This window comes from Mauremys reevesii, linkage group 2, assembly GCF_016161935.1.
Source record: "Mauremys reevesii isolate NIE-2019 linkage group 2, ASM1616193v1, whole genome shotgun sequence".
NCBI classification, from domain to species: domain Eukaryota; kingdom Metazoa; phylum Chordata; order Testudines; family Geoemydidae; genus Mauremys; species Mauremys reevesii.
Window position 1 is genome coordinate 2,174,106 of NC_052624.1, and position 26,615 is coordinate 2,200,720.

The following is a 26,615-nucleotide window of genomic DNA, read 5'->3' on the forward strand; positions in this document are numbered from 1 at the left end:
ATTTTTAACAAAGACAACTTTCTTCCACATGTTTCTCGGGCATCTGAGTTAAATGTGTCAACAAAAGCAAACAAAAACCAAAGTGAATGACAATTATCTCCCCACTCAATGAATCAAGGGTCACATGAATGGTCTCTCTAGTGCCATAAGTCTAGTTCTGTTTGTCCGTCTGTCTTCTTATACCATCCTCATCTTCATAGTATTCGAACATCTCCAGCCATCCAGAGTTTTCTAGTCATCCATAGAGTCTTCCAGGAAAAAAACAGATCAAATAAGACCTACACTTCTAATGTAAAAAGCAAGGGGGGAGGAACTGCCTCTTTTTATACATCATATTTTAAAAAGGCGCAAACCCATTTTACCCCTTTGCAGGTCGCTTTCTGGATTCATCCGCACAGGGTGACCAGATTGTCTTTGAGCCTGGGAAGCAGGATGATCTGGAGGATACTATAAAATATCATGGACGTACACCGGACAGAAGGAGTCTGCAGTGTTGTTGTCACCTGCGGGTCCCAGGAGATGAGAGACACAAGGTGGGGGAGGTGATATCTTTTATTGGACCAACTTCTGTTGTGGGGAGAGAGACGCTTTGGCACTACACCGAGCTCCTCTACCCGGCCTGATCCTGGGGGGTCACGTTGTCTGGCCAGAGCCCCCTCTCCATGGCGGAGGCCTGTCAGCCCGTTCCCACCCCGTGATAAAACAGGAAATTGCAGCAATCGCGGGCAGCCTCCTTCCCCTTGCAGGAAGTGCTCCAGCTGCTCCCAGGGATGCATTGCAAGGGTGTGAGTCTGAGAGCCCCGCACAATGGAGCAGGCTCCGCGTGACTCGCCAAGGGCGAGCTGATTTCCCACCATCGCCTGTCCACTAGCCCGTGCGGTGCGAATCCAGCCTGTCCTGCTCCCCTGGCCGGGAACGGGGGAGCCCCGCTGCCGTTAGCGGAGCGGGGCTGCGGGAAGAGGAGAAAGCGAAGCGAGACACGGCGAGCTCCGCATTGCAGCCGAGCAGGCGCCGGGCGCACCTCACCGGCTCGGGGAATCCGCCCGGGGAAGGCCCCGCAAACTCCGCTCCGGGCGGACGCTTCCAGCCAGGTCCAGTCCGTTCGCACCCGGGACCAAGCCCCTGTTCCGCGGGGAACAGCCCGGCCTGGGTGGTTGTACACAGACCTCCCGGCGGGTCACGGACCGGGGCAGTGTCCGCGCGCGGCCACGCCGGAGTGAGATCGGATCCGGGTAAGGGCGTTCGCGTGGGTGTTCCGCAGAACGAAACGCGCGTGGGAGGGGCGGGGCGGCACTCAGATCCGGCGCCGCGACTTGCTGCTTTGCATAGCCGGGGCCCTGCGGGATGCCGAGATGTGGGGGTGGGTGCCGGGGGGCAGCACCCGCCGGGGCGTTCACACGGCTCTTCCCCAGGCAGAGCCCACGCCGCAGACCCACGGGCGCAGCCGCTGCTGTCCCAGAGGCTGCAGGCACCGCTGCCCTGCTCCCATCCAGTGCAAACTCTGCCACCGCCTGGCCGCGCGGCCTCGGGCCAGTCCCTTCGCCTTTGGCTCGCTGCAGCGTGGAAGGGGGTTAACCCGCCTCGCCTGGGCGCTGCGGAGCTCCGCGGATGAACGTTTGTTCCTGGCTGCTGGGGATGTCACATGCTGCGCCGGGCGCTACGGGCTGCATAGGGCCCGGCGGGCGGTACTGTCTGAGCCAGGGCTGAGCCTGATTGGTGGCATGCTGGGGCTCTGGCCCGTGGCATGCTGGGACTTGTAGTCTCTGTGGGCTGCAATAAGAAGGGGGAGTTTGGCTGATACCAGCCTGGCTTTGTGGAGAGGACGTTCGTCACTTGGACTCCTGGGTCTCCATGCAGTCGCCTGCTGGGAAAATTTGGGGCATCCCAATTCAGCTGCTTTAGAGTCTGCTCAGGGTGACCAGACAGCAGATGTGAAAACTCGGGACGGGGGTGGGGGGTAATAGGAGCCTATATTAAGAAAAAGACCCTAAAATCGGGACATCTGCTCACCCTAAGTGTACAAAGGCTCCTCATGCAAAGGGACAACGTCCCTCTGGTTGCAACGTATTCAAACGATGAGGAACCCCCCAGCCACCAGCCAGGGCACCTTGGGCTGTGACCCATCATGCCTTCACACTGAGCCCTCAGGCTAGGAGAGCTGGGGACCTTCCAGGAGACACAGACGTGGTAGGACCAAGTGGTGAGATTGAACAAATGTCCCTCTTCCCTCTACTCCAGCACTGAATAAATACCACAGTGTAGCCGTGCACGGGTCTCTGTTGCTATGGGTACCATCCTTTGGGTGAGGTGTAACAGACAGCCAGGCCCTGATCACTGATCGTCATTACAGGGGCCAGGCGGGCTTGGGAAGGGTCAGTGCCCTGTTTGACTTGATTGGTTTAGGGTGACCAGATGTCCCGATTTTATAGGGACAGTCCTGATATTTGAGGCTTTTTCTTATATAGAAGCCTATTACCCCCCCACCCCTGTCCCAATTTTTCACACTTGTTGTCTGGTCACCCTAGACTGGTTCCACTGTCCTTATTTAAATTCCCCCCACTGCTGAAATTGGATTCTTCATTTTGGGTGCCCAGCTGTTGTGTAGCATCGTTGTGTGGTGTTTTAGGGCTCCCGTATTCCACCCTAGAGGAGGCTGCATTTCCGCGTGATCCTGTTAATCTCTGTATCCGTTTATATTTGTAAACCGCACTGGGGCTATTGGGAGTAGAAGTGGAGAAATCAATGGAACGGGGACGTGGTTAATAATAATAAAAGCCAGATGTTTTCAGGCAGAGTTAATGGCTGTTGATGCTGAGCAGGCAGTGAGGAGTCTGTTTGGTGTTAAATGGTGTGTTCATGGCGCTTTTCCACCGGGGCCTGGGTTAATATCTGCAGTGTGTTTGTTTTCCCAGGAGATGACAGTCCCATGAGTGCGGATCAGAAGCAGGATCTCATGACTCACCTGACGTCCCCCCCTGGAGAAAGGCCGTTCGCGTTTCCGGCTTGCGACGAAAGCTTTAGCGATGAGAGAAACCTCATAATCCACAGCCAGGCGGAGGAGCGGGAGTACAAATGCATTCTGTGCGGGAAGTGCTTCAACCAGCAGCCCAGCCTGACCCGGCACCAGAAGAACCACATGGGGGAGAGGGCCTACATCTGCCCCGAGTGCGGTAAGAGCTTCAGCCTCAAGCACAACCTGATCATCCACCAGCGCACCCACACGGGCGAGCGGCCCTACAAGTGCAGCGTCTGCGAGAAGAGCTTCAGCCTGAAGCAGAACCTGGTCACCCACCAGCGCATCCACACCGGGGAGCGGCCCTTCGCCTGCCCCGAGTGCGGGAAGAGCTTCCGGGAGCAGCGATTCCTCCTCAACCACCAGAGGACCCACACGGAGGAGCGGCCCTACGAGTGCGGCGACTGCGGCAAGTCCTTCAAGGAGAAGCAGACGCTCGCCAGCCACCAGAGGACCCATAGCGGGGACAGGCCCTACCAGTGCGCCGAGTGCGGGAAGAGCTTCAGCCAGCGCACGTTCCTGGTGACGCACGAGAAGACCCACCAAGGGGGGAGCCCGTTCACCTGCGGCGAGTGCGGGAAGAGCTTCAGTTGCAAGAGCGGCCTCGTCACCCACCAGCGCATCCACACCGGGGAGCGGCCCTTCGCCTGCCCCGAGTGCGGGAAGCGCTTCAGCCAGAAGGGGTCTCTGAAAATCCACCAGAGAATCCACACCGGGGAAACCCCCTTCACCTGCCCCGAGTGTGGGAAAACCTTCACGCAGAAGATAAACCTGACTACGCACCAGAGAACCCACCTGGGAGACAAAGCCCTGACATGAGCCTGACGTCATGCTAGGAGCTTTACAGAGCGGATCGCTCTGAACTCGGCTGGGAGCTCCCGGAGGGGCCCAGGACTGCACTGGATGCGAGAGGCTGAACGGCGGGGACGCCATGTGAACGTTCTGAGTGTCTGGAAGGCCTCGGTCGCTCCTTAGACACCCTGGAGTCCCCCAGGGGATCCTGATTGTCTTCACGCACTGAGCCTGGGTCCCCTGTGCAGCTCCTCTGTCCACTGGCCGGCCAGGTTCGTGCTCTTCTGTGCCCACCCCACATAGAAGCCCCTGAAGGAATCCCAAGTCCCGGCCCCCCGGCTCCATGCCTCGCCCTCAAGCAAGGCACTCTCCACCCCTGTCCCTCCCCCAGCTCCCCGTCCCTTCCCAGCTCGCTCGGCTCCCTGTGCTTGGGAGCAGATGAGATAACAACGAGGGAGACTCACGGCAAAGTTCTTTACTGCTGCTGTAGGGACTGATCCTGTGACGTGCTGAGCCCCGTCAGTACCCTTCAGCCTCCATTGGAGATGCCTGACGTCTTGCAGGATCAGACCTGGCTGGCCTGCTTTTCAGAGGTGCTGAGCACCCACGCCTCCTGCGGGCTCCCATGGGAGCTGGGGATGCCCAGCACCCCTGCAAACCAGGACAGCTCTTCGCTTTCTCGCCGTCTTGGAGCATGCAGCCCTGAGGACCTTAAAGCCCGTAGTTCTGGCCTGGCCAAAAGTCAGCCCTGGATCACTGCAGGCCCAGTGTTCAGCAGCGTGGGCCGCAAGGGCCCGGGTCTTCCACAGGGCGTTGGCCTGGCCGCTCAGTGCAGGTCGAGGCCAGGCATGCTGGGACCCGGGTTCTCCGTAAGCCCCTCCTCCACATTAAGGATTAGGGCAGCTGCACTCACTTTGTGCCAGTTAGACGCGGCCCGCGGGGTGTTGGTTAAATCCCCTCAGCTGGGCAGTTCGGGTGCAGCCCCTTGTGGGATAGCGGAAGCACGAAGGTACCAGCAGCTCTGAGTTAGGGGAATGCAGTGAGGGCGGCTGGTGCCAGTGAACAGAGCAGAGGGGGGTGCAGATGTGGCGGCACCATCCCAGCCCTTGGCTGAATGAATAGCGCCTTGTGACCATTGCAGAGCCGTGTAAATTACAGCAGCTGTCAGCCATGTTTGCCCGGCGTCCCGCACCCAGCTCTCGCTCGGGGCTGTTTGGCCCTGGCACTGGCCCGTAAAGCACTGTTTAGATGTGCTCGGTATTGTTTGCATTATCCGGGTAGTTGGAAATTTTCCACTAGCGCATGAATTAATCTCTGAATGTGTTCGTTTACCCAGGGAGCGAGAAGGATGAGTGTGAAAAAGAAGCAGGATCTCATGACTCATGTGAAATATTAATACATTGTATGTGGGAAAAGCTTCAGCCCACAGCCACCTCTCCTAGAAACCACGCAGGAGAGAAGGTGGCACCTGAAGCAGGATCTCATCCCACCCCCTGGAATCCACCCAGAGAAACTGTTATTCTTATAATCGATTAAAAAAAACTTCAGAGACCAGAGATTTCTTCTAAATCACCAGGGACCCTGCACAGAGAGACTAAGCGACCATAGTCCTTGCCGCAAACCCTTCAGGGAGAAGCAGGTTCACAAAACCTCAGAGAACCTGCACTGGGGAGAGACCATCCCAATGAACTGAATGTGGGAGAGGCTTGGTCTGAGGATGTTCCTGGTGATAGCTGAGAAAATCCACAAAGGCAGGGCCCCATTTATCGGCTCTGAGCCTGGGACATGCCTCAGCTGTCAGATGACCTCATTATGGTCCAGAGAATCCAAACCAGAGGAGACCATTTAAATGCCCCGAGGGGGGGCATGCTCCTCACAAGATAAATCTTCCCCAGTGAATCTGCATGAGTGAGATCACTTACCCAGAACTGGAGATAAGCTAAGAATAATTCTCTCCTCTGCAGGAATCACTGGGTGTAGTTCTGTGACCGGCCGGTGCAGGAGGTCGACTAGAGAAGCACAGTGATTTCTTCTGGCTTTAAATTCCGTGAACCTGTAATTCTGAATATCAGCCTGAGATTTCCTGAAGGTGGGAAAATAGTCCGTTAAGACACAAGGAGAGACATCATACAAATGTCATGTATGTTGGAGAAATCTTATTCACTCCCCTTGCTGTACATAACAGCAAGAAATCGCCAAGTGGATGCACTGGAGTGTTTGCTCCCTGGTTGCTGTTACAGGCCAGTTCAGGGAGCGTTGCTATGCCAGTGGCATGTGGTTGCATCCCTGTTTTTCCCTTTGTGGTATTTCCCACCTCCTGTTCTAGTCTCTTCTGGTCCTTTCTGTTTGTGTTTGTGATGTTTCTGTTCTATGCCTGAAGATTGTGGGCAGAAGGGGAAGGTTTCATTAATGCTCCAAAAGGAGGCAAGTTTCTGCTGCATGTGAGGAGGGCAAGAATTCACTCTTGTGTCCCCTGGGAGAGGCCGTCAGTGCAGTCAGCATAAAACTGAAGAGATGTCCAACACAAACGGTTCCTGCCCGTGTCACTCACAGCCGTTCCGATGAGCGAAACAGGAATGGTTTGAAAAATGAATTTTCCTTTCATAGTTTTCTGCTGTTTTGCTCAATGTTCCGTGTCACTCTGCCTGGACAATGAAACCAGATTGGTCAGTTTCAGTTTCTAGCCATTTTCACTTTCTGGGTCTCCCCATGGGCACATTGTTCCTGGGTTCCCAGTGCCACAGGGGAATGAATATTAAACATCTGGGAGGAGGGAGATCATTTCAGTGGAGCTGTACTGGGGTAGAATTAACCCATGGATTTCAAGTCATAACAGCTGATACATCCAGAGATTAACATCAGAGATCAGACTTTAGGGCCCAGTCCAACGCCTAGTGAAATAAGTGGACAGGCTGTCATTGCCGTCGGAGGGAACAGGAGCAGAAAGGGTCTGTCCTGCAAGGTGCTGAATGCACTGGCCCTGATCCAGCAAAGCAGAGCGCTTTAGCACATGCATTGGCATCAGCGTGACCACTCACCGCCTTAACGTTAAACAAGGGCATAAGGGCTTCACTGGATCAGAGCTGCGTGCCGAGCATCTTGCAGGATTGAGGCCTTAGTGACCGAGGAGGAAATACGATAACCCTCATCCTACCAGGGGATAGGGTACCCCCCCGGATGAGAGCACGTGTAGCTCATCGACAGAGATTCATGCAAACACTCCCATTGGTACGAAGTTTTTGAGATCCTCACCCTCCCAACACCCTTTATTTAAAAAGTAAATCTAAATGTTGTCTGTAACCCCAGAGAATTGGCTGGGTAAGTTTCTTTGGGAATACACAGGTACCATTTCTATGACTGGAGAGTGCCGTATTCCTGATTAAGAGGCATGTGTTGGCTCGTATTTCTATAGAGGATCCTGGGTCTTTAACTCTGTTTGAATTCTTGTAGTGATCCCTGCCTGGGCAGAAGGAGTGGTAGAGATGGGTTGATTAAAGGATATGAAAATAAGACAGGAGCGGGTAGGGGAGGGTGTGTGGTCTGGTGAGGGTTAATCCTGGGGGGAAGCAGTAATTAAATTGGGGATGGAAATGATGGGGTGTCTCTCTGGAACTGTAGCTGGAATGCTAGAGATCAATAAAGGAAGGTGTGTTCTGAAAGGAACTCTGCACTGTGTGATTTTTGATTTACGTGAAAATCTGTCCTGATCACGGCTCACCCATGATCTTCCAGCGTCAGCCCCTGGCTAGGTGTAACGAACTGGCTGCATAGACACGGCTATCCCCACTCTCACAGCCCAGGAACTTCAGCGCCCAAACCACTGGCTTCTATCAGTTCAGTTAAACAACCCCCCTCCATTAGCTTGAGGCAGTAGCAGACTGTGGGAGACCCAATCGCATGCACTTAGCCCGGGGGAAACCTTTAGCCCCAGAGCTGCGATGGCCCTCAGAAGCAGCGTCCCGTCAGCACGTGGGAGGCCCTGTGGGCACAGGGAATGTCCTCAGTTTTCAGAACTCAAGGCCACATGCAGCAATTCACAGAGACTTTGATCCAGTTCCTCCCCTCTGCTTCCATGAGTGAAAGGGACGTGGGGCTGGCGGAGGAGGGATGCTGGGTGGGGGAAATGCCACCCTCACATCCTCCTCCCCATGGAAGCTTCTCCAGCGAGAACTGTGAGCTGAAGACCCCATGGGGATGCCATCCACGGGCGTGCTGGTCACCTCTTCCAGAGCATTCCCTGAGGGGTTAACCAAACCAGGCCCTCTCCCCAAGAGGTGGGATACTCAGGGCACATTAGGGGTGGAGCAGGAAACAAGCCCTTGTCGCCCTCCCAGCTTTCTCTGTTTCATCAGTTTCCTCCTGCTGCCCAACTCCTCTGCTTGGTAACGATTTCAAAGCTGTATTCTTGGGGCTTGTCCCTGCATGTCCAAAGGGCCCTGGCAGGCAGTGCCAGGAGGCAAACGAGATTTATTCAGATGAAAGGAAGAGATCCACACAATAAACTGGGCTTACTCAGAGATCACGTTCCTTCAGTGTGGAGTTTCAGGAGATCAGAGACCTCCCTCGTAACATGTGCCAAAGACTAATCCGCTGGGTTTCCCAAACAGCACCACCAAGGGGCGCTAGGTGAACGTGTGCATTTCCCGTACCCTCGCTGAGCCAGTGGCACTGTTAATACGATGAGAACGCCAGTCTCAGTAACTCATTGCAGGCTCTGAATTTGTCACCTAATCTCCTCCCATTGGAGTAGTTCTTCCACACAATCCCGTTGGACCCAAGATGAAGGGCTCTGGTGTAGCTAATGAGAGTAGCATCTCCATGTGCCCCAGCTCCTCGCACAGGTCTAGTTTCACCCCTGTGAGCCCCCTGGTGCCAGCTGGGGTCTTTGAGCTGATGCTCTGGCTGGTATTTCTCCGTGCGTACTAACCTCAGGGCCTGCCCAGAGTATCAATCAGTGAAGTGCTGGCTTCTTCCCCGGGGATGGGAGGAAGAGTTTTTTTACCCCACGGAACGGCCCAGTCCGTATGCCTATGGCCTGAGGGGGAGAGGACAATTCTCAGCTAGTCGCATACACCTAGCGTGTGGTCCTCCGAGCCCATCCTGCAGCTCATCTCTTTTACTCCCTCCGTGGACCCTCGGAAGGCCCCACTCTGGCCAGAGCTGTCTTGGGACAGGACTGCATGTCTGGGGTCAAGAGGCAAGGAGTGCTCTGCCAGTGCAGGTAAGTGTACTGCCGCTGCGTGCCACAACCCAGCCCCTGCCGCCGGCCTAGGGGCAGGGGACCAATCCAAGACCCAGCACCTGGCATCCACATGGCTGCTAGAACAAGGAACTTCATTAAACAAAGCAAAAAACAAAAAGAACAACAACAAAAAAACCAAACAAAATTGAGAATTTTCTTCTAACCACTTAACTATCTAGAAAGAAAATTCCCCAGCCTCAGCTCACAGGTAAGGAGAACTGGAGCATCAGGCTAGCAGGTCCGTGCGCCACTGCCCTCTAGTGTGTGTCTGGAGCCAGGGACGGGGAAAAGCCTTGCTGCTATTGTGTTCTCAGGGCCATCCCTGTGTTCCTGGGTTTGAGAGCCCCACTGCTGCAGGCAGGAGTGCAGCTGAGTTGGTTGTGGTGGCGTCTATGGACATGTGGCCATGGACCGTTCTGCTGTATCCCAGAACTTCCCAGCCCATTTCAAAACTGTAACATGAACTCTTCAAGGGCTAATAGGAAATGCTTTGATAACTGATGCACTGGTCACTTTTTTGGAATTTTCTTCTCATTTGATTTTTGAAAACCAGTGCTAACAACTGCATGCAAGATGAAACTTTTTGCTGCCACATCACGTGTCTAATTTGCTGACCACTGTCAGACCTGGAATCATAGACTCTCAGGGTTGGAAGGGACCTCAGGAGGGATCTAGTCCAACCCCCTGCTCAAAGCAGGACCAACCCCAGCTAAATCATCCCAGCCAGGGCTTTGTCAAGCCTGACCTTAAAAACCTCTAAGGAAGGAGATTCCACCACCTCCCTAGGGAACCCATTCCAGTGCTTCACCACCCTCCTAGTGAAATAGTTTTTCCTAATATCCAACCTAGACCTCCCCCACGGCAACTTGAGACCATTGCTCCTTGTTCTGTCATCTGCCACCACTGAGAGCAGCCTAGCACTATCTTCACTGGAAACCACCTAGGTCCATTCCAGCCATTTCTGCTTCCCAGGTGTCTCCTTCCCCATGTGAGATTCTGGTTACTTTCCTTGACATGTTCTAACTGCTTTTTTCCAAGCTGATCTTAATTTAGTTATTTTCTGCCCAGGTCTCTAATGCCACTAGACCCGCGAGATTATTTCCACGCCTTGACTGATGTTTGAAACTCCTTCCAATTTAGTATCATGTGCAGATTTCATTTGTGTGCTGGTCACCTCCTCTTTCAGATCATTGACTGAGATGTTAACTAAACCAGGACCTCTCACCAGTTCCTGTAAAACCTGTGAGACACCTCCCTATAACTGATTCCATGACCATATCTGGTATCTTTGTGAAAATACCCCAGTGATGGGAACCATAATAAAAACATAGATAGGTTAGACTGACTGGTTGTCCAGCCAGTTTTCAATCCAAACCAATATGAATTAACTTTTCAAAGAAAATTTTGTGAGTCACAGAATCAAATATTTGACTAAAATCCAAATATATTTCACATTTCTGATTTATTGCAGTCACTTTACCCACTAATTCGCCGTTCTGTCAACATGCCAGTTGTTTGTGCAGCAAATGTTATTCTTTTCACAGAGAATCTCCTAATACATCTCATCTTTTCTACATTTGCCTTACAATCATCAGCACCTCAAGTCAGGGTTAATTGTAGACAACCGATTTCTGTCTTGTGCAATGCCAAACACATTCTCTGTGTCTAACATATTCCTCATAATAATTAACCCATGCTCATTATTGCTCATGGTTCTGTTCCTTGTGGCTGATGAGTGATTTTTTTTCTCTTAATATGTTTTACTGTTTTTACTAGGCCTATGAGTTACAGACCTTAATTGCCAGGATCACTCTCCTTACCACATTTGAAAATCAGTACCACATTTAAAGAGAATTCTGTGCTATATATTTCTACAAAACAATAGGTTGAGTAGCTTCTAGCTCAACACAATTAAATGGTAAGGAACAGACATCAACAACTCTTAGTGCTGATTTTAATGTTTGTGCATTAAGGGCCATATAGTAGACAGGAACTTTAAACTGTAAAATCAATGAAGCGAAGACTTTCCTTTACACCTGTCCGTAAACTGCTCGGCACCTGGTGACATTATGCAAATAATAAATAATAGTAATAAATTCTAAGAAAGCCTGCATTCACAGCCTGAGTGTGAGTCATACAAATGGCACAGTTACAGCTCATTCATCTCCCGGGTCACCTTTCAAACCCTCTTTTTCTCTGGCATTGCCTTGTGTGATGTTTCTCAGCACCCAATTTCATCACCCAATGTCCCAACAGGCAAAGGACTTGTTAAGAATTACCCATACATTGGAAACGCTTGTGTCCTCACCCACAAGACTTCTGCTTCACAGCATGACATTCTTTGCTTCCATTTGCTGTGGTTGGACTTAAATCTGGAAGAATGAACATTTTAGCATGTGCTTTGAGCTAATCTTTCTGCTGCTCAATGACTGCCAGAACTTGGTCCCTTCCCTCGTGTCCAGCAGGGTCATTGATAAATGTCCCACCAAGACCTGCACCTCCAGCAAGTGGTGCATACACGTGGTATTTCTCTACATGCAAAGGGTGAACTTTGGAAGCTAAATTCAGCAAGTCCCCTTCAAACTCTTCCATGAAATAGGTGGGACTGGGTGCTTCCTTCCCCAGTGGAATACCAGCATCCACTCACGATGAGCGAGAATCTGGATCCCAAGCTTTTCTCTAGGAGCCAATCATATATTAACAACATTGTGTTATTGGAGGAATCTCTGTTAGTTGTGGCTGGTGGGTTTTTGTACGGTGTATTTTGTGCGTTTGGGTTTGTTGCCCGTCTCAAACTGCCTGCCCCTTGAGGGCATTAGCTTTTTAAATGTAAGTCTTCAAGTATACCCAGTAGGGAGGTTAGTGATGCCTGTCACGGGTCCATCCTTGCCAGGATCCCCAGAAGTTCTTTCACCGACTGTCCTTTTCTGAAGGTGCTGGTGTTAGGTTTGCTGCCAGGGGTTCCAGCCTTTCCCGCCCAGCTAAACCCAGTGAAAGTTGTAGCTTAAAGATCTTCTCTGCCCCAGCTCTAGCTTTGTGTACACCATCAGCATCAGATGTCAAGACACAAATGTTTCTTGCGTAAGGTAAGTGCCTTAGAAATGGAATCACTTCCCTTTAAAGTGTGCAATATCTACTCTAAATGCATTGTGCGCAGACAGCAAACATAAAGGCCTCAATTGCAAATTCTCCATGGACTTCAATGGGAGCAGGATTGGCTCTGCGAAGCATTCTCTGTGTTTTGAAACAGTTTCTTTGGCCCTGCCTGCCCGAGAGGGACATTTTAGACAGAGCTCTTCTGAAATAAAATCGTCCCAGGAAGGCGTGAACACAACTTCCAAATGGATCCCCAGCCCCCTACAGGCTGTGTTACAAACTGGTTGACCTACACGGCATCCTAGACTAGGATTCTGCCTCATTTAATTAACTGATGTTTACAAGTACCTGCAAGCACTGTTCCCTCTAAGATGTGCACGTGTGCGCCTGCACACAGATCCTAAACCCCGTGCACATGGCACAAAAATTTGCACAGAATCACAAAAATTTGCACAGAAGAATTTTTTTGCGCACACAGGCTGTCAAAAATTAGAGGGAACATTGCCTGCAAGTCTAGAGACCACGTAAATGCTGCATGATGCTTATCACTGTTACCTAGTTGGCTTGTAAAATGGCTTATGACACGTTCTACCCAGTTTACACAACCGAGACCCAATCCAGACTGAAGTCAACAGAAAGGTTCCCGTTGACTGGATCGGGTCCTTAGAGAGACAGGGAAACACAGGGAGGCCCAGACATCCTGACGCCTACCTGGGAAGCATTCTGGTTCAGAATGGCTCTGGCTAATGCCCTCTACCTAGCCGGGGCCCTTAACTCATGTATGGATGTGGACTCTCGTCTGGATCCTTGGCATACTCTGAGATACGCTGCCTCTGTTACCGATATTCAGTGCAAGCTGGCTGGCTCTGCCTGGTGTGGATTCTCTCGTGGGCGGTGAGATGCGCCCACTGGCTGTAGCTCTCCCCACACTCAGCGCATATGTAGAGGCTCCCGGCTTTGTGGCTCCGCTGGTGGCTCACCAGGTGGTTCCTTTGCCTGAAGCTCTCCCCACACTCGCTGCAGGTGTGGGAGGTCTCCCCGCTGTGGGTTCGCTGGTGTACCTTCAGGCTGTACTTCTGGGTGTAGCTGTTCCCGCACTCCCCACAGGTGTAGGGGGTCTCCCCGCTGTGCGTCCGCTGGTGCTTGTTGAGGTTCTTCCTCTCGGTGAAGCTCCTCCCGCAGAGGGGGCACTGGAAGGGCCGCTCCCCGGTGTGCAGGCGCTGGTGGATGCGGAGCCCCTGCTTGGCACTGAAGCTCTTCTGGCACTGGGCACACTGGTAGGGCCGCTCCTGGGCGTGGGTGCGCTGGTGGTTGGCCAGGAAGCGCTGCTCCCGGAAGCACTTCCCGCACTCGAGGCATCGGTGCGGCTTCTCCTCCAGGTGGCTCCTCTCATGCGACACTAGGTTGCCCTTCTGCCGGAAGCTCTTCCCGCACTCGCTGCAGGTGAAGGGCTTCTCCCCCGTGTGGATGCCCTCGTGCTTCTTCAGCGCCTGCTTCTCCACAAAGCTGCGGCCGCACTGGGCGCAGGTGTGCGGCTTTTCGCCGGTGTGCACCGACTGGTGCTGCAGGAGGCTGTGCCGCCACCGGAAGCTCTTCTCGCACGCAGTGCAGGCGTGCAGCTTGCCGCCCGTGTGGATCTGCTGGTGCTTGATCAGGCTGGTGCTCCAGGTGAAGCTTTTCCCGCAGTGAGTGCATTTGTGTGGCCTCTCGCCTGTGTGGATTCGCCGGTGCTCTCGGAGGATCTTCTCCTGCCCAAAGCCTTTCCCACACTCGGTGCATTTATAGGGTTTCTCGTCCCCACAGAGAACCTGGGCAGCTTGGAACATGGTGTTGCCGTTCGTGTGCCCACATACAGGGTATTATCTACTGGAGCTGGCTGAATGATGGGTCATTGCAAACGGCCTGTGCTGTGAGTTCAGCCCTTTCTCCTGTGCCGCAGCATCTTTGCAACGTGCATGTATTCACCAGAGGGGTTACTCAATCTACGGGTTGTCCACAAGTTATTTGCTATTCATTATTCGTGGGGGTTTGACTGATCAGCTAGGTCACATGGGATTGTTTCTGCTCCCTGACTGGATGGCTGAAACGTTTAAAATAAAAATATAATGCATAATAAATAATGAAAAATATATTTCCCAGGATGAAGCTTTGGACAGGTGATCACTGGAGTTAAAATTCATGAAACTTTGGCGATGCGCAGACATTTTCACAAATACCTGATGGCTGTTCAAATACTGGTGAATAGCAAATAATGTGACCGCAGGAATAATATGGAACCAAATTCATAGCTTCCAGTCTCCAAAATATGTTTCGTATCATTCCGCCAGCTCTGTTAATTCCGTGAACCCTCCATGAGTTTTTTCCCAAACTGATATGTTTTTGTTCTGTGGTGTCTAATGTGTGATTATTGTATGTGTACCAGATATGTGTGCACAGGCACTGGGAATCTTAAAAATGCTGCTGAGTTTGTTGAAAAATCTTTCACCAGCAGTGAATATATTCTGGCTTGTTTTCTGCTGGCTTCCTCTTCTTTCTCAGTTTCCTCCAGCTCTTTCAGCTTCTCTCATTATCACTGCTCCAGAAACCACCTTTTTGTATCTTTCTTTTGGAAACTCCTGCTCCTCCAGTTGCTTTATATTTTTAGGGTGTTTCTCTTCTCTAGTTTCCACCCACTGTAATGAAAATGGAAAAAGCAAATTATTCTGTTGCTAGCAAATGGCGCTATCGTCAAATGCAAAATAATCCACAAAACTTTTATTCACAGTGGGGTCTCCAAACATTTCTATTCTTCACTGTTGTACTACGTTAACAGTGCTGCCTCTCGGGTATATTGTTTGAGAGTCTGTGGTAATTTGGACCAATGGGTAAAGAGATTTCCCTTGTGTCGTATTTCAGCCACCTCTCATTGTCACCTCTTCAATTAACCGACCAAACTTCTTAAAGCAAAAGCAGTGGCTTCCTACAGTGTACAAACGTGTTTATAGCTTGGAACACGCATGCTCCGGGTAAGCTCACTTTTAGCCCCATTACATGCTGTGGCATTAAAAGCCACAGCAGAGCCCAAAGAGCATCACACTACGGTTAGGTTACAAATTTCTTGTTTAGTATTTCCCAAGACCAGGAGACCCTGACATCCCTGATCTCTCCCTCAAACGCCTGCTGCGTCTTGGAGAACACAAATCCCAGGCAGTGCTGGCACCAGCGGCTAGGGTTGCCAACCCTCCTGGATTGGCCGGGAGTCTCCCGGAATCGGCCTCAATCTCCCAGCGGCTATTGAAAGCCATCAGGGAGATTTTAATAGGCCAAAAGTCCGGTGGGCGGCCAGAGGGGCTAAGGCAGGCTCCCTACCTGCCCTGGCCCCATGCGGCTCCCAGAAGTGGCGGCATATCCAGCTCCTAGGTGCAGGGGTGACCAGGGGGTCTCTGCGTGGTGTCCCCGCCTCGAGCGCCGACTCCGCAGCTCCCATTGGCCAGGAGCTGTGGGGGCAGTGCCTGCAGGCAGGGGCAGTGCGCAGAGCCACCTGGTTGCCTCTGAGCCTAGGAGCCAGATAGGCTGGACACTTCCAGGAGCTGCCCTAGGTAAGTGCCACCCGGCTGGAGCCTGCACCCCTAACCCCCTCCCACTCCTCAATCCCTGGCGGCCCCAGCCCTGAATCCCCTCCCACACCCAAACTCCCTCCAGAGCCCACGCCCCCTCCTGCACCCCTACCCCAGCCCTGAGCCTCTCCTGACCCAAACAAGGTGGATTCCAGTGGTTCTCAAACAGGGGGACGCGTACAAACGTGTTTAGAGCTTGGAACATGCATCCTCCGGGTAAGCTCACTTTTAGCCCCATTACATGCTGTGGCATTAAAAGCCACAGCAGAGCCCAAAGAGCTCATCTAGAGATTTGCCTGGTTTTGCAGCAGGTTACACAGAAAGCACTAGTGAAGTGAATACAAACCAAAACTTCATACAATGACTTGTTTATGCTGCTCGGTATATTCTACACTGAAATGTAAGTACAGTATTTATATTCCAATTGATTTATTTTATAATTATATGGTAAAAATGAGAGACTCAGCAATGTTTCAGTAACAGTGTGGCTGTGACACATCTGCCTTTTTATGTCTGATTTTGTGAGCAAGTCATTTTCAAGTGAGGTGAAACTTGGGGGTGCGCCAGCCAAATCAGACTCCCGCAAGGGGGACAGTAGCGTGGAAAGGTTGAGAGCCACTGTTCAGTCTACAGCGGCTCTGTTGCGATGGGCCAGCTGTGATGGTAGGGTTGGGGAGGAGAACCCCACCCCCATCCTTTGGGAACTGCGCCGAGATCCCCACAACCCATAACAGCCTCAGATGGCAGCAACCTTCAGGCACCACCACCTTGGTCTGGATTTAACTAGCAACCTCGAGCTGAAAGATGTCTACAGCCCATTACCCATCCCTGCGCCTCCCGGTCCCCGGCAGAAAGCTCTCCTGGAATGCAGCTGCTCCCTTAAAGGCAGGTTATACGTGGAAGAGATTTTAGCTCAGTTCCCTAGACAGAGCCCATCATTCAGTCCTCTGTGTCATTATGGGTCCGGTGCAAACACAAGAAAGTCAGTGTCCTACCTGAGCTGAAATCCCACCAGGTGTTTTCCTGTGCGGTTCCCTGATGAAGCTGGAATTGTAACTGCTGTGAGTTCCCAGCTCTCTCTTCTCGGTCAGGCTTAGGAGATCCTGTGTCCACTCCTGCCTCTTGCAGTGTCTGAGTGCAAGGGTGGAACAAAGGGACCGAGAGGGAGGATGTTGGGGCTGGGGGAGGGGAAGGCTGGGAGACAAGGGACGGTAGATCTATGGAAGGGATGTTCCCGGAGTGAGCACATTCAGACCGTCCCTAGGGCACTGCCAGGTGCTCTGAGCTCCATCCCTCGCTCCGCATTCGGGGCTTGCTTGCACGGTACCACTTCCTGGCAGGGGTTGCTGTCGCATGCGATTGCTGTAGTTTCCTGTTCTTTCTCTTGATCGCAGATGTAAAAAATAAACTACATTTCCCAGCAGCCCCGTGGGTGGTAACTAGGTGCGGAGATCTTGGCTGGCCACTGCAGCCTACGTCAGCTTCTGGTCCATGCCAAGGGCCGCTCAGGGATGAGCAGGATGCTCGGGTACCAGGCTGTGGCTTAGATCAGCCCACGGCACATGAGGGGGCACAACTGTAAAGGCCATGCAGAGATCAGAGATCAGTTTAATATAGGAGCTGAGTATCAGGAATATTCCAGAGTCGGGGCTGCCCGCTTCCGACCAGTGTTGTTTGGGAAATGTTGAAACAACCTTATCAAAGCACTTTGTTTCCACTGTATTCAAATATCAGATCATGATGAATAATATAGTTTATATGATTGAAACAAAGCGCTTTGACCTAATCAAAACAAAACGTATGGATAAAGTTTAATTGAAATGTTTGATGAAATCAATATGTTCATTTAGTTGAATCAACATTTTCCACCTGACAGTTGTCCAGCTGGAAAATTTCAGACTAGTTCTAGTTGGTATGTTGCTTCCCCCCATTATTCAGTACGTTTATGGCTTTTTTTCCCTGCGTGACTTGCCTTGTGTGTTTTGATTTCATTTCGGGTTGAAGATTTTCCCACACTCAGAGCTCTGGAATGGTTTCTCGTCCATTTGGATAATCCACGGAGTGAGGAATATGATTGTGTCTTTAGTTCTGCAGTATATTTATGTTGTTCTTCTCTGGTCTGGTCTCTCTGCCCAGAATTATGAAGCTTTTGGCTCTTTGTCCTGGATTCTTGTGTCATGTTAGAGTTTGCTGAAATCGATTGATCTGGTTGATATTTGGTGTGATTCCTCTTATTTTTGACTTGACATAGGCTCTCCAACTACACAGCTCTGCAAACCTCTCTCTCATATCTATTTCAGACTGTATCATCTTTCAGCTGATTTTATGCTGATTTTTGTTTTGTTCAACACGGCATCATCTGCTGTACTAAAAAGAAAAGATCATTAGTAAGAAACAACCTGTCTCTCGCCGAACAAATAATTGGATTAATAATAGGTCCCGGAGAGTCCATTCTGCCTGAGTTCGTTAGTATCAGCCCATGCAGTATGGTGAATAGGTTATGACTCAGCATTAATACACAACAACATGGATTTTACTGGTTTTTTAATATAATACTTGGCTCAGGTACATGGAATTTGAATGCTTGTAACCAGCTGTGTTGTGCATTAACAGGCCAATACAGCAACCCTCAGGGAGTGGCAGCTACTACAAACATTGTTAATTTAAAAAATCTATTTACATATGATGCTTTCTCTCTACTGTTTTTGAGCTTGTGAACTCTGGCCCTGCTGTTTTTCCAGCTTTGTTGAAACAGGAGCTTTCTGTGCTCTTGGTTTTACCTTTCTAACAGAGGAGCTATTCTGAAAACAACTGTCTTGGGGGAGATGCTGCTGAAGCACAGACTCTGAAGGGTTGGTCAAAGTAGCTTTCCCCATCCCATCCCAGCCCACCACAGTGGCTTTGTCTAACCTCGTAAATAATCCCAATTCAGCCGCCGGTATTGCTGTAATGATGCTGCCCCTAAGCATGTACAGGGAGATACAAGAATTTACACTGTTTGAACTAATGAGGATTTTACCCCTATTTTGAAACACAGTCCAGTGGGCCCACCCCCATGATTAAAGTTTCTCTGGCTTGGACAGAAAGGGACAAGGGTTGCCCTAGGTTCAGGGACTGGGATTCAAACACATGCCGCCTGCCCAGCATGAGCCAAAACTCCACTCCCAGGCACATTGGTGTAAACCTGGAGTCACTCTGGTGCCGTGAGTGGGGTTACTCTGGATTTACACTGCTATCACAGAGAGCAGAGCTGGGCCCAGTGCGCCAATTCCCACAGCGGCAAAATCTGGTGCAGCCCCATGTGTGATACTGGTGACCGATCGTCACTGAGTCCAGGTCAGAGAATCCCCAAGCAGGGGGAGCAGGGGTGGGAGAGGCAGGAACTGGAGAGGAACCAGGGGTGTTTGGGGAGCCAATGGGGGGAGGGACTGAGGGGAGCCAGGGGTCCCTGAGGTGTGGGGAGCGTGGAAGAGGGATTTGCGGTGATTTTGCTGAGCAGTTGTGGGCCAGCAAGGGGCAGTGTGACTGTGAGGAGTTAGACGGGGCGTCTGGGGACCCCGGCAGGAGCGTGGAGTGTCGGAGCTGGTTGGCACAGGGCTGTATCAGACCCCTCCGGCCATTAGAGTCCTATGGGCTCGCAGCACTGTCCTGGTTAGAGGGGCCCCCGGGGCACTGCCAGGCAGCCGGGCTGGGTCAGAGCAATCCCAGGGGGTGATGGTTACAGACTGTGGGTGGTGGGGGGAGGAGAGATGAGCTTGGAGGTTTTCAGGGCAATGGCAGAGCCTGGCAAGGGCAGTGTGTGTTGGGAGGGAGAGGCTGGCGGGTTGTTAGGGGGCAGTGGGAACCAGGCGTTTGTTGAGGGAATGGGAGACCTGGGGCAGCCTCCCTCACTCTGCCCTGCCCCATTTTCTCCCCGTTCTCCAGCCATCTTCTCTTCCCTCCCTTGATCCCAGTCCCCCCTGCTTATCGCCTTCCACTACCATTGCTACGCCTCCTCCCCGAGGGCCAGAGAGCGAGGCGGCAGAGAGCGCCGAGAGGCAATGAGCCCACTTGGCTGCCTCAAATCCAGTGCCGGGAGCCCCAGGAGCAGGAACTGCAGCTGCTCCCCACGGCCCGGCTGAGTGTGCGAGGGCCCCGCCAGGCTGCGGCTGACGTGACACGGGGCCCAGCGCATGAGTGTCATAGAAAGGGCTTGGCTCTTGGTAGCCCCGGGTTCCAATCTCACTCACACCAGTATTTTGGTGTCAGCCCATCAGAGCAGTTAATCCAAAGCAAGAGCTAGAGGCCACCAAATGAAATGAATGGGCAGCAGGTTTAAAACAAATAAAAGGAAGTTCTTCTTCACGCAGCGCACAGTCAACTTGTGGAACTCCTTACCTGAGGAGGTTGTGAAGGCTAGAACTATAACAGGGTTTAAAAGGGAATTAGATAAATTCATGGTGGCTAAGTCCATTAATGGCTATTAGCCAGGCTGGGTAAGGAATGGTGTCCCTAGCCTCTGTTTGTCAGAGGGTGGAGATGGATGGCAGGAGAGAGATCACTTGATTATTGCCTGTTAGGTTCACTCCCTCTGGGGCACCTGGCATTGGCCACTGTCGGGAGACAGGACACTGGGCTGGATGGACCTTTGGTCTGACCCAGTACATCCGTTCTTATGTTCTTATGTAAGGGCCCATCTGAGTGAAAAACTCAGGGCAGCAGTTTCCCTCCAAAACAAAGAGACGTTGCTGCAGTTACACAGGATGGGAAACCCCAAGTCTGAGGGAGTTTTATATTTATATTTGAAAATTAGATAGAAAACAGAGGTGATTTTATATAAATACTTAATAATTAGAGAGAAGAGGCAAAGCATGAGTGGATTTTATACCAACATTTGAGAATTGGGGAGAAAATGGGAAAAATTTGAGGCTTTTAAAATCAGTATTTGATATTTAGTGGCAAGGGGCAATATCTGAGGGCTGTTTTAAATCATTCTTCAATAACAGAGAGAGGGAACATTTAAGGGGTTTTTATGTCAATAATTGAAAGCTGGATGAAAAGTGGCATAATCTGAGGAGATTTTAATCACTGTTCAATAATCTGATGGAAACTGATGCAGGGTGAGGAGATTTTATATCAATATTAAATAATTAGAGCAAATGTGAAATATAAAGTATTCAATAAAATTAAGAGAAGTAGCAACATCTGAAGTGATTTTATAGCAGTACAGAATTAAAAGGGCCAAAATCCGAGGAAATTTTCCGTGTTTGAGAATTGGATAATGGCAAAAATCTAAAATACCATTTATATTGATATTTGGTAATGGCAGTGAAACAGATCAAAATCTGAGAGGATTTTATGTCCATATTTGATAAATTAAAACATTTGGGGTGATTTAGTAGCAGTGTTTGATTATCAAAGAAGAAAAGGTGGAAATTTGAGGGGATTTTATATCCATATTTGATAAATACATCCTTGGTAACTACACACGTGAGGTCATAGAGCCGGGAACAGGGAATGCAGGTGCGATGGGGTTTACATGCCCCACACCGGCTTTAACGAGCTGCGTGGGCCCATTCAGCCCTGCAATAGGTGTTGGACTAGCAGGGGGAGATTACCCGGGGGCGAGCCCAGCTCAGCTGTGAACTGGCTGGGAGGAAGAGCAGACCTCCAGCTCTCAGTGTGTGAGCCAGAGACGTCTGGCTAGGGCCAGGCATTGACTAGGGAGCGTGCCTGCCAGAGCCTCCCCCAGGAAAAGTAGGCCTGACGGGATGATTGTTTGGTTTGCTACCAGTGACTTGGCTGAGTGTTGCTGAGTAACACTGTTGCTGGTGGTGCCCTGCTGGAAAGGGGTGACAGCTAACTAACCCCTTTTGTCTTTTGCACCTGACTGGGGGTGCAGCCGTGGGTGGTAGTGAGCCCAGGAATGCCCTGGTCACAGCAAGCCATACCAACAGATGGCGGTCTGTACCCCGGAAAGCAGTGATGCTGAAAAACAGAGGGGCCAGCTGGGCAAACCACTAACCCTCAGCTCCCGGTGTGATGGTGTGGCAAACAAAAGGGTGGTGTGATCCCTGGATAAACAGGGGAGCAGTGAGTAGAAGTCGAGAGGTAATTTTTACCTCTGTGCACAGCATCGGTGAGACCGGTACTGGAATACTGTGTCCAATTTTGGTACTGACATTTTAAAAAGGATTGGAGATGGTGCAGAAAAGAACCATAAAAACGGTTCTCTGGGCCTGGAGAAAATGCCTTCTCACAAGAGCGTTAAAGAGCTCAGTCTGTTTAATTTATCACAAAGAAGATGGAGAGCTGACTTGGTTACAGCCTGGAAGTATCTTCCTGGGGAGAAAATACTGGGTACGAGTGGGCTCTTTAATCCAGCAGAGAGAGTCGTCACAAGAACTAATGGCTGGAAGCAGAGGCCAAACAAATTCAAATGAGAAATGAGACACAAATTTTTAACACTAGAACAAATTACCCAGAGAAGTGGTGGTTTCACTGTTCTTTGATACTTCAAATCAGGATGGTCTGTCTTGAAAACATGCGTGGGCTCAGGACAGGGGTAACTGGGTGAAATTCTCTCGGCAACAGGGGATCAGACTGGATGGTTGAATGGTCCCTATTGCCCTTAAAACTGATTAATCTTTTCTCTGATGCTGGGATTGTTCTGCAATAGATACAGCTCAATGAGCCCTTTAATAGCCCTTGAGTTTAAATGACTCACCGCCAATTATTGTTCACCCTGTTCTTTGCTGGGACAGTTAAAAATTCACCCCTTTGTTTCTGTTCCCCTTCCCAGGCTCAAATGAGGTTTCCAGTCTCAGAAAGGAAAAAATATGTGTACACATTAGGGCCCTGATCCTTCAAACACTTACACACGTGCTTGGCTTTAACCCGGTGAATCGTCCCACTGACTTCAAAGGAGCGGCTCATGTGCTAAAGGTTAAACATGAGCATGTTCCCGGGATCAGGCCTAGAATGACAGGAGAAGCCACGTCACGTCACAGCTGTGTCCATCATAGACCATGTCTCACCAGAAGCCCGGAAACCCTCTCGCTCTCCTGACTCCTGGATGACAAGAACTCCCTGAATGGATCTCGACCTGTGCAGCACTGATCCACGTTCCAGTGCGGTGAACTAGGCACATAATACGTTGGTCTCTGCAGAATCTCATTTTAGCAATTATCAGAGGGGTAGCCGTGTTAGTCTGGATCTGTAAAAGCAGCAAAGAATCCTGTGGCTCTTGCATCCGAAGAAGTGGGTATTCACCCACGAAAGCTCATGCTGCAAAACGTCTGTTAGTCTATAAGGTGCCACAGGATTCTTTGCTGCTTTTGCTGATTTTAGTAATTTTCACTCATTCCCCTTGTTTATCCATAGAACAGACACCACAAGGAATTGAATTCAGTATCTTTGGGGGAAAAACATAAGGCAGAACTTTCTCCATGGGGAACAGACGCTGTGATTTGAAAAGGATGGGCTGGAGAGTCATGCAAATGGAAACATTCTGGGGCAAACTGAGAAACTCCTGAATAAATAAGGAAGGAAACAGAGGCTGTTAATTGGAAAACCGATCAACAATGGTGTGTAAACCTGATGGTTATTCTGACAATGACAAAATGACCATCATGTAACTACATACAATGCAGCATGTAGCCATCTTGTTTCATGATGCACTGTGCAGAAATACTTTAACAAAACGAGACTCATTCTCTCTGCTAGCAATCCTGCAGGGGCATAGAGGACTCACTAGTGACACTCTATCCAGCTCCATGGATCTAGTCTAACAGCACAGTTCTTGCTACTCAGATTTCCATATAATGCACGTTGCGTCTCTCCTCCAGAGAGTCATCTGTCCTACTAAGATTAGATTTATTGCTGAAATGGTCTAGTAATTATCACCCCTAGAGAGTCCCTCTCCTGCGTGGATGATTCTCTGCCGCGTACCAGCCTATTGGCTTCACAATGAAGCTCTCCTATTCACCGTGGTGTATATTATGATTTATTATTTGTATTACCGGAGTGCCTACGACCCTAGCTATGGACCAGGGCTCACTGTGGTAGGCATGGTACAAACTCAGAACAAAAGCATCTCATCTAAATGGGTAAAGTGTTGATTTTCCGGGTCTTTTCTTAGTCGTCTGCTCCACGAAGCTGTACCACGCTCGGTCCTACTGATGGCCTCTCCTCCGTGTGTTCTGAGACTGTGTTTGCGAAGCGCTCACCGGCACTCGCTGCAGGTCAGCTGGCCCTCCCCGGCGTGGGCCCGCTCGTGAGCGGTGAGATGCGCCCACTGGCTGTAGCTCTTCCCGCACTCGGTGCATATGTAGAGGCTGCCTGCGGCGTGGCTCCTCTGGTGACTCACCAGGTGGTTGTTCTGCTTGAAGGTCTTCCCGCAGTCCTTGCAGCGGTAAGGCCTCTCCCCCGCGTGGCTCTCCTGGTGCTTCAGCAGATTGGGCTTCTTCCTGAAGAACCTGTTGCACTGGGTGCACCTGTGGAGCTTCTCCTCCCGGTGGGTGCGCAGGTGGCTGATGAGGTGGTTCTGCTGCTTGAAGCCTTTCTCGCACTCGGGGCACTTGTAGGGCGTCTCGCCGGTGTGCACCCGCTGGTGGGTTTTCAGGTTATGCTTGTGGCTGAAGCGCGTGCCGCACTCGGCGCAGGCATACGGCGTCTCCCCCGTGTGCGTCTTCTGGTGCTTCCGCAGGCGCTGCTTCTCGCTGAAGCGCTTCCCGCACTCGGTGCACTGGTGGGGCGTCTGGCCGGTGTGGATCCACTGGTGCTTCCGGAGGTTGTTCTTCTGCCGGAAGCTCTTTCCGCACTCGGCGCACGTGTGCGGTTTCTCTCCAGTGTGGATGCTCTGATGGGCTTTGAGGATCTTCTTCTGCCGGAAGCACTTCTCGCACTCGGCGCACTTGTATGGCCTGTCATCCGGGTCAGGGCTCTGCAGGGCTTTGAGCATCTTCCTTCCCCTACAGCTTATAGCTCAGGAAAGGTATTTCTAGTATTAGTATTTAATACTGATACTGCGATAGCACCTAGGGGCCTTAACCTGGTCAGGGCCCCATTGTGCTAGGAGCTGTCTAGCGGGAGCTGCATTAGGAAGATTCTGCTCTGGGAGTCTCTCCCCACATCACATAGTCTCCATAGTCTAATATCGGCAAGGGTGCTGGGTCTCCTTTCCCTAGGAGTGGATTTCTCTCCTAGGTTCCTCTTTGGTTTCAAATTTCACCAGGTCCTGCAGCTTGGCCCATTATCACAGCCGTAGAAACCATCCTCATCATGTCTTTCTGAGGCTGTTCCCTGCAGTTCAATGTATTTTGTATGATGCTGCTTCTGTTTGTTCAAGGATTCTTCAGGTACTGGAGAAGAAAGAAATTCTGGAGGTTACTGTGATGGCAATGCTGCTGTCCCGACATGAAGCACATACATATATATATATATTCATAAGCCTGAAAACATGAGACCTTCCACTGCTGAAGTGAGTGAGAATGAAATCAGAATAATTTGAGCCTAGTTTTGCAACTGCTGCTTGCCCAGAATGAAAGTCAATGGGGGGGGACCCTGGGAATACAAGCTTGAGCTTCTTGCATCATATATTAGCAGTTTCAAATGGAGTTTTGCCTGTAGCACTACAGGATTGGTCCCATTAGGAAAGTGTCCAGCCATCTGTGCTGTTACACACCATCAGCTGAGACCCCAGTGCGGCTCTGACACCACCACAAAGGGGTCTCGCTGTCAGCAGAGCCCCTCTTTCAGCGTGGGGAGATGTAGCTGCTATTCCGGTTATTTTTGTTTTTACAGCAAAGGGGGGGAATTAAGGCCAGACTTTTATTCTAAATCATTTCACCGTAAAGTGAACTATACACTTAATTTTCCACCTGGGCTTTTTCTTGAATAATCTCCCTGGGGGTAACAGGGGCAGAAAGTATTGTTCCTCTTACTAGAAGAATTGAAGCTGTCATTAAATTGATGTGTTCGCAGCCCAAGCCCCTTAGCAATACAATAAAACAGAATAATTGTCAGACAGATACCAAAGGGCAGCACCGTTAGTGTCTGCCAGCTCCCTTCGCTGGGCAGAGCTGTTCAGCGAGAATGTCTCTGACCCTTGCAAAAATTCTCGGCCCGGCTTTTCCAGTCACTTAGACCCGTTTTACAGCAGTGAGGTCAGTGGCGCTGCTCCGTATTTGCACTGCGGGAAGTGAGAGGTGAATCAGACCCTCTGATTGCTAATCCTGGGCCAAGCTCACAGAGGGGCTCAGGACCTGCACTGAATTCAGTGGGTGTTGTGGGTGCGCAGTGCCTCTCCAGAGCTGAAGCCATAACAAACTCTGCTCTGAATTCCACGCTTGTAAACCTAGAGTAACCCCATGGACATCAGTGGAGTTAGTCCCCATTTACATGGGCGTAAACAAGAGCAGGATCTGACTCATCACTTTGTTTTACAGCTTCTAAATTCTCTAAAACTAGCAAGGGCCACGGTGTGGTCTCAGTGCTGCTGGTGCGAATTGGGCTATTTCTTCTGAAAGCAGGGCAGGGGACTTACTCCAAGTTTGCCCGACATAACTGAGCCCACAGTCTGATCCCAACTAGTTATTAGTCATCACATGGGCAGCAAAAGCTTAACCAAATGTCTCTTTGCTGCACTGATTTGCCATGCAGAGATTTTACTACATTTGGATGTGGTTAAGCTACCGATGCTCGGTCCTGCTCCTAACAACAGCCACAGCAAGACTCCCATTGATTTGAATGAAAGCTGGATTAGCCCCAAGATCTCTGTAAGGTTCCTACCTGAGCAGAAACCTCTCCAGGTGTTTCCTTGCTTCTTCCTCTGGCCAGACTGGGTTTCTCAGCAGAGAAATGGAAAGTAACGAAGGCTCCAGACCACTCTCTCACA

The 26,615-nt window shown here is 50.8% G+C and overlaps 2 protein-coding genes across 3 annotated transcripts; one reads left to right on the forward strand and one right to left on the reverse strand.

The window, feature by feature from the left end:
* Positions 1-744: 744 nt before the first annotated feature.
* Positions 745-7,599, forward strand: LOC120397129 (gastrula zinc finger protein XlCGF7.1-like). 2 transcript variants are annotated; one of them, XM_039522669.1, is made up of 3 exons: positions 745-1,232; positions 2,913-4,077; positions 5,770-7,599. In XM_039522669.1, the coding sequence occupies exon 2, from the start codon at positions 2,927-2,929 to the stop codon at positions 3,830-3,832; it is 906 nt and encodes a 301-aa protein (XP_039378603.1). In that variant the 5' UTR covers positions 745-1,232; positions 2,913-2,926; the 3' UTR covers positions 3,833-4,077; positions 5,770-7,599. The 2 variants fall into 2 exon arrangements, with proteins under 2 accessions (XP_039378603.1, XP_039378602.1); XM_039522668.1 differs by lacking the exon at positions 5,770-7,599 and adding an exon at positions 5,142-5,356.
* Positions 7,600-10,503: 2,904 nt separating this feature from the next.
* Positions 10,504-24,799, reverse strand: LOC120399344 (zinc finger protein 252-like). The gene is made up of 2 exons (XM_039527538.1): positions 23,946-24,799; positions 10,504-13,993 (listed from the first exon to the last, which is right to left on the reverse strand). The coding sequence occupies exons 1-2, from the start codon at positions 24,678-24,680 to the stop codon at positions 12,980-12,982; spliced, it is 1,749 nt and encodes a 582-aa protein (XP_039383472.1). The 5' UTR covers positions 24,681-24,799; the 3' UTR covers positions 10,504-12,979.
* Between the last annotated feature and the right edge of the window lie 1,816 nt (positions 24,800-26,615).

Coding starts and splice junctions, on each gene's coding strand:
- LOC120397129 (XM_039522669.1), top strand. CDS start 2,927: ATGAGTGCGGATCAGAAGCAGGATCTCATGACTCACCTGACGTCCCCC.
- LOC120399344 (XM_039527538.1), bottom strand. CDS start 24,680: ATGCTCAAAGCCCTGCAGAGCCCTGACCCGGATGACAGGCCATACAAG. Junction 13,994..23,945: donor TGACCTGCAGCGAGTGCCGG/TGAGCGCTTCGC, acceptor TAATACCCTGTA/TGTGGGCACACGAACGGCAA.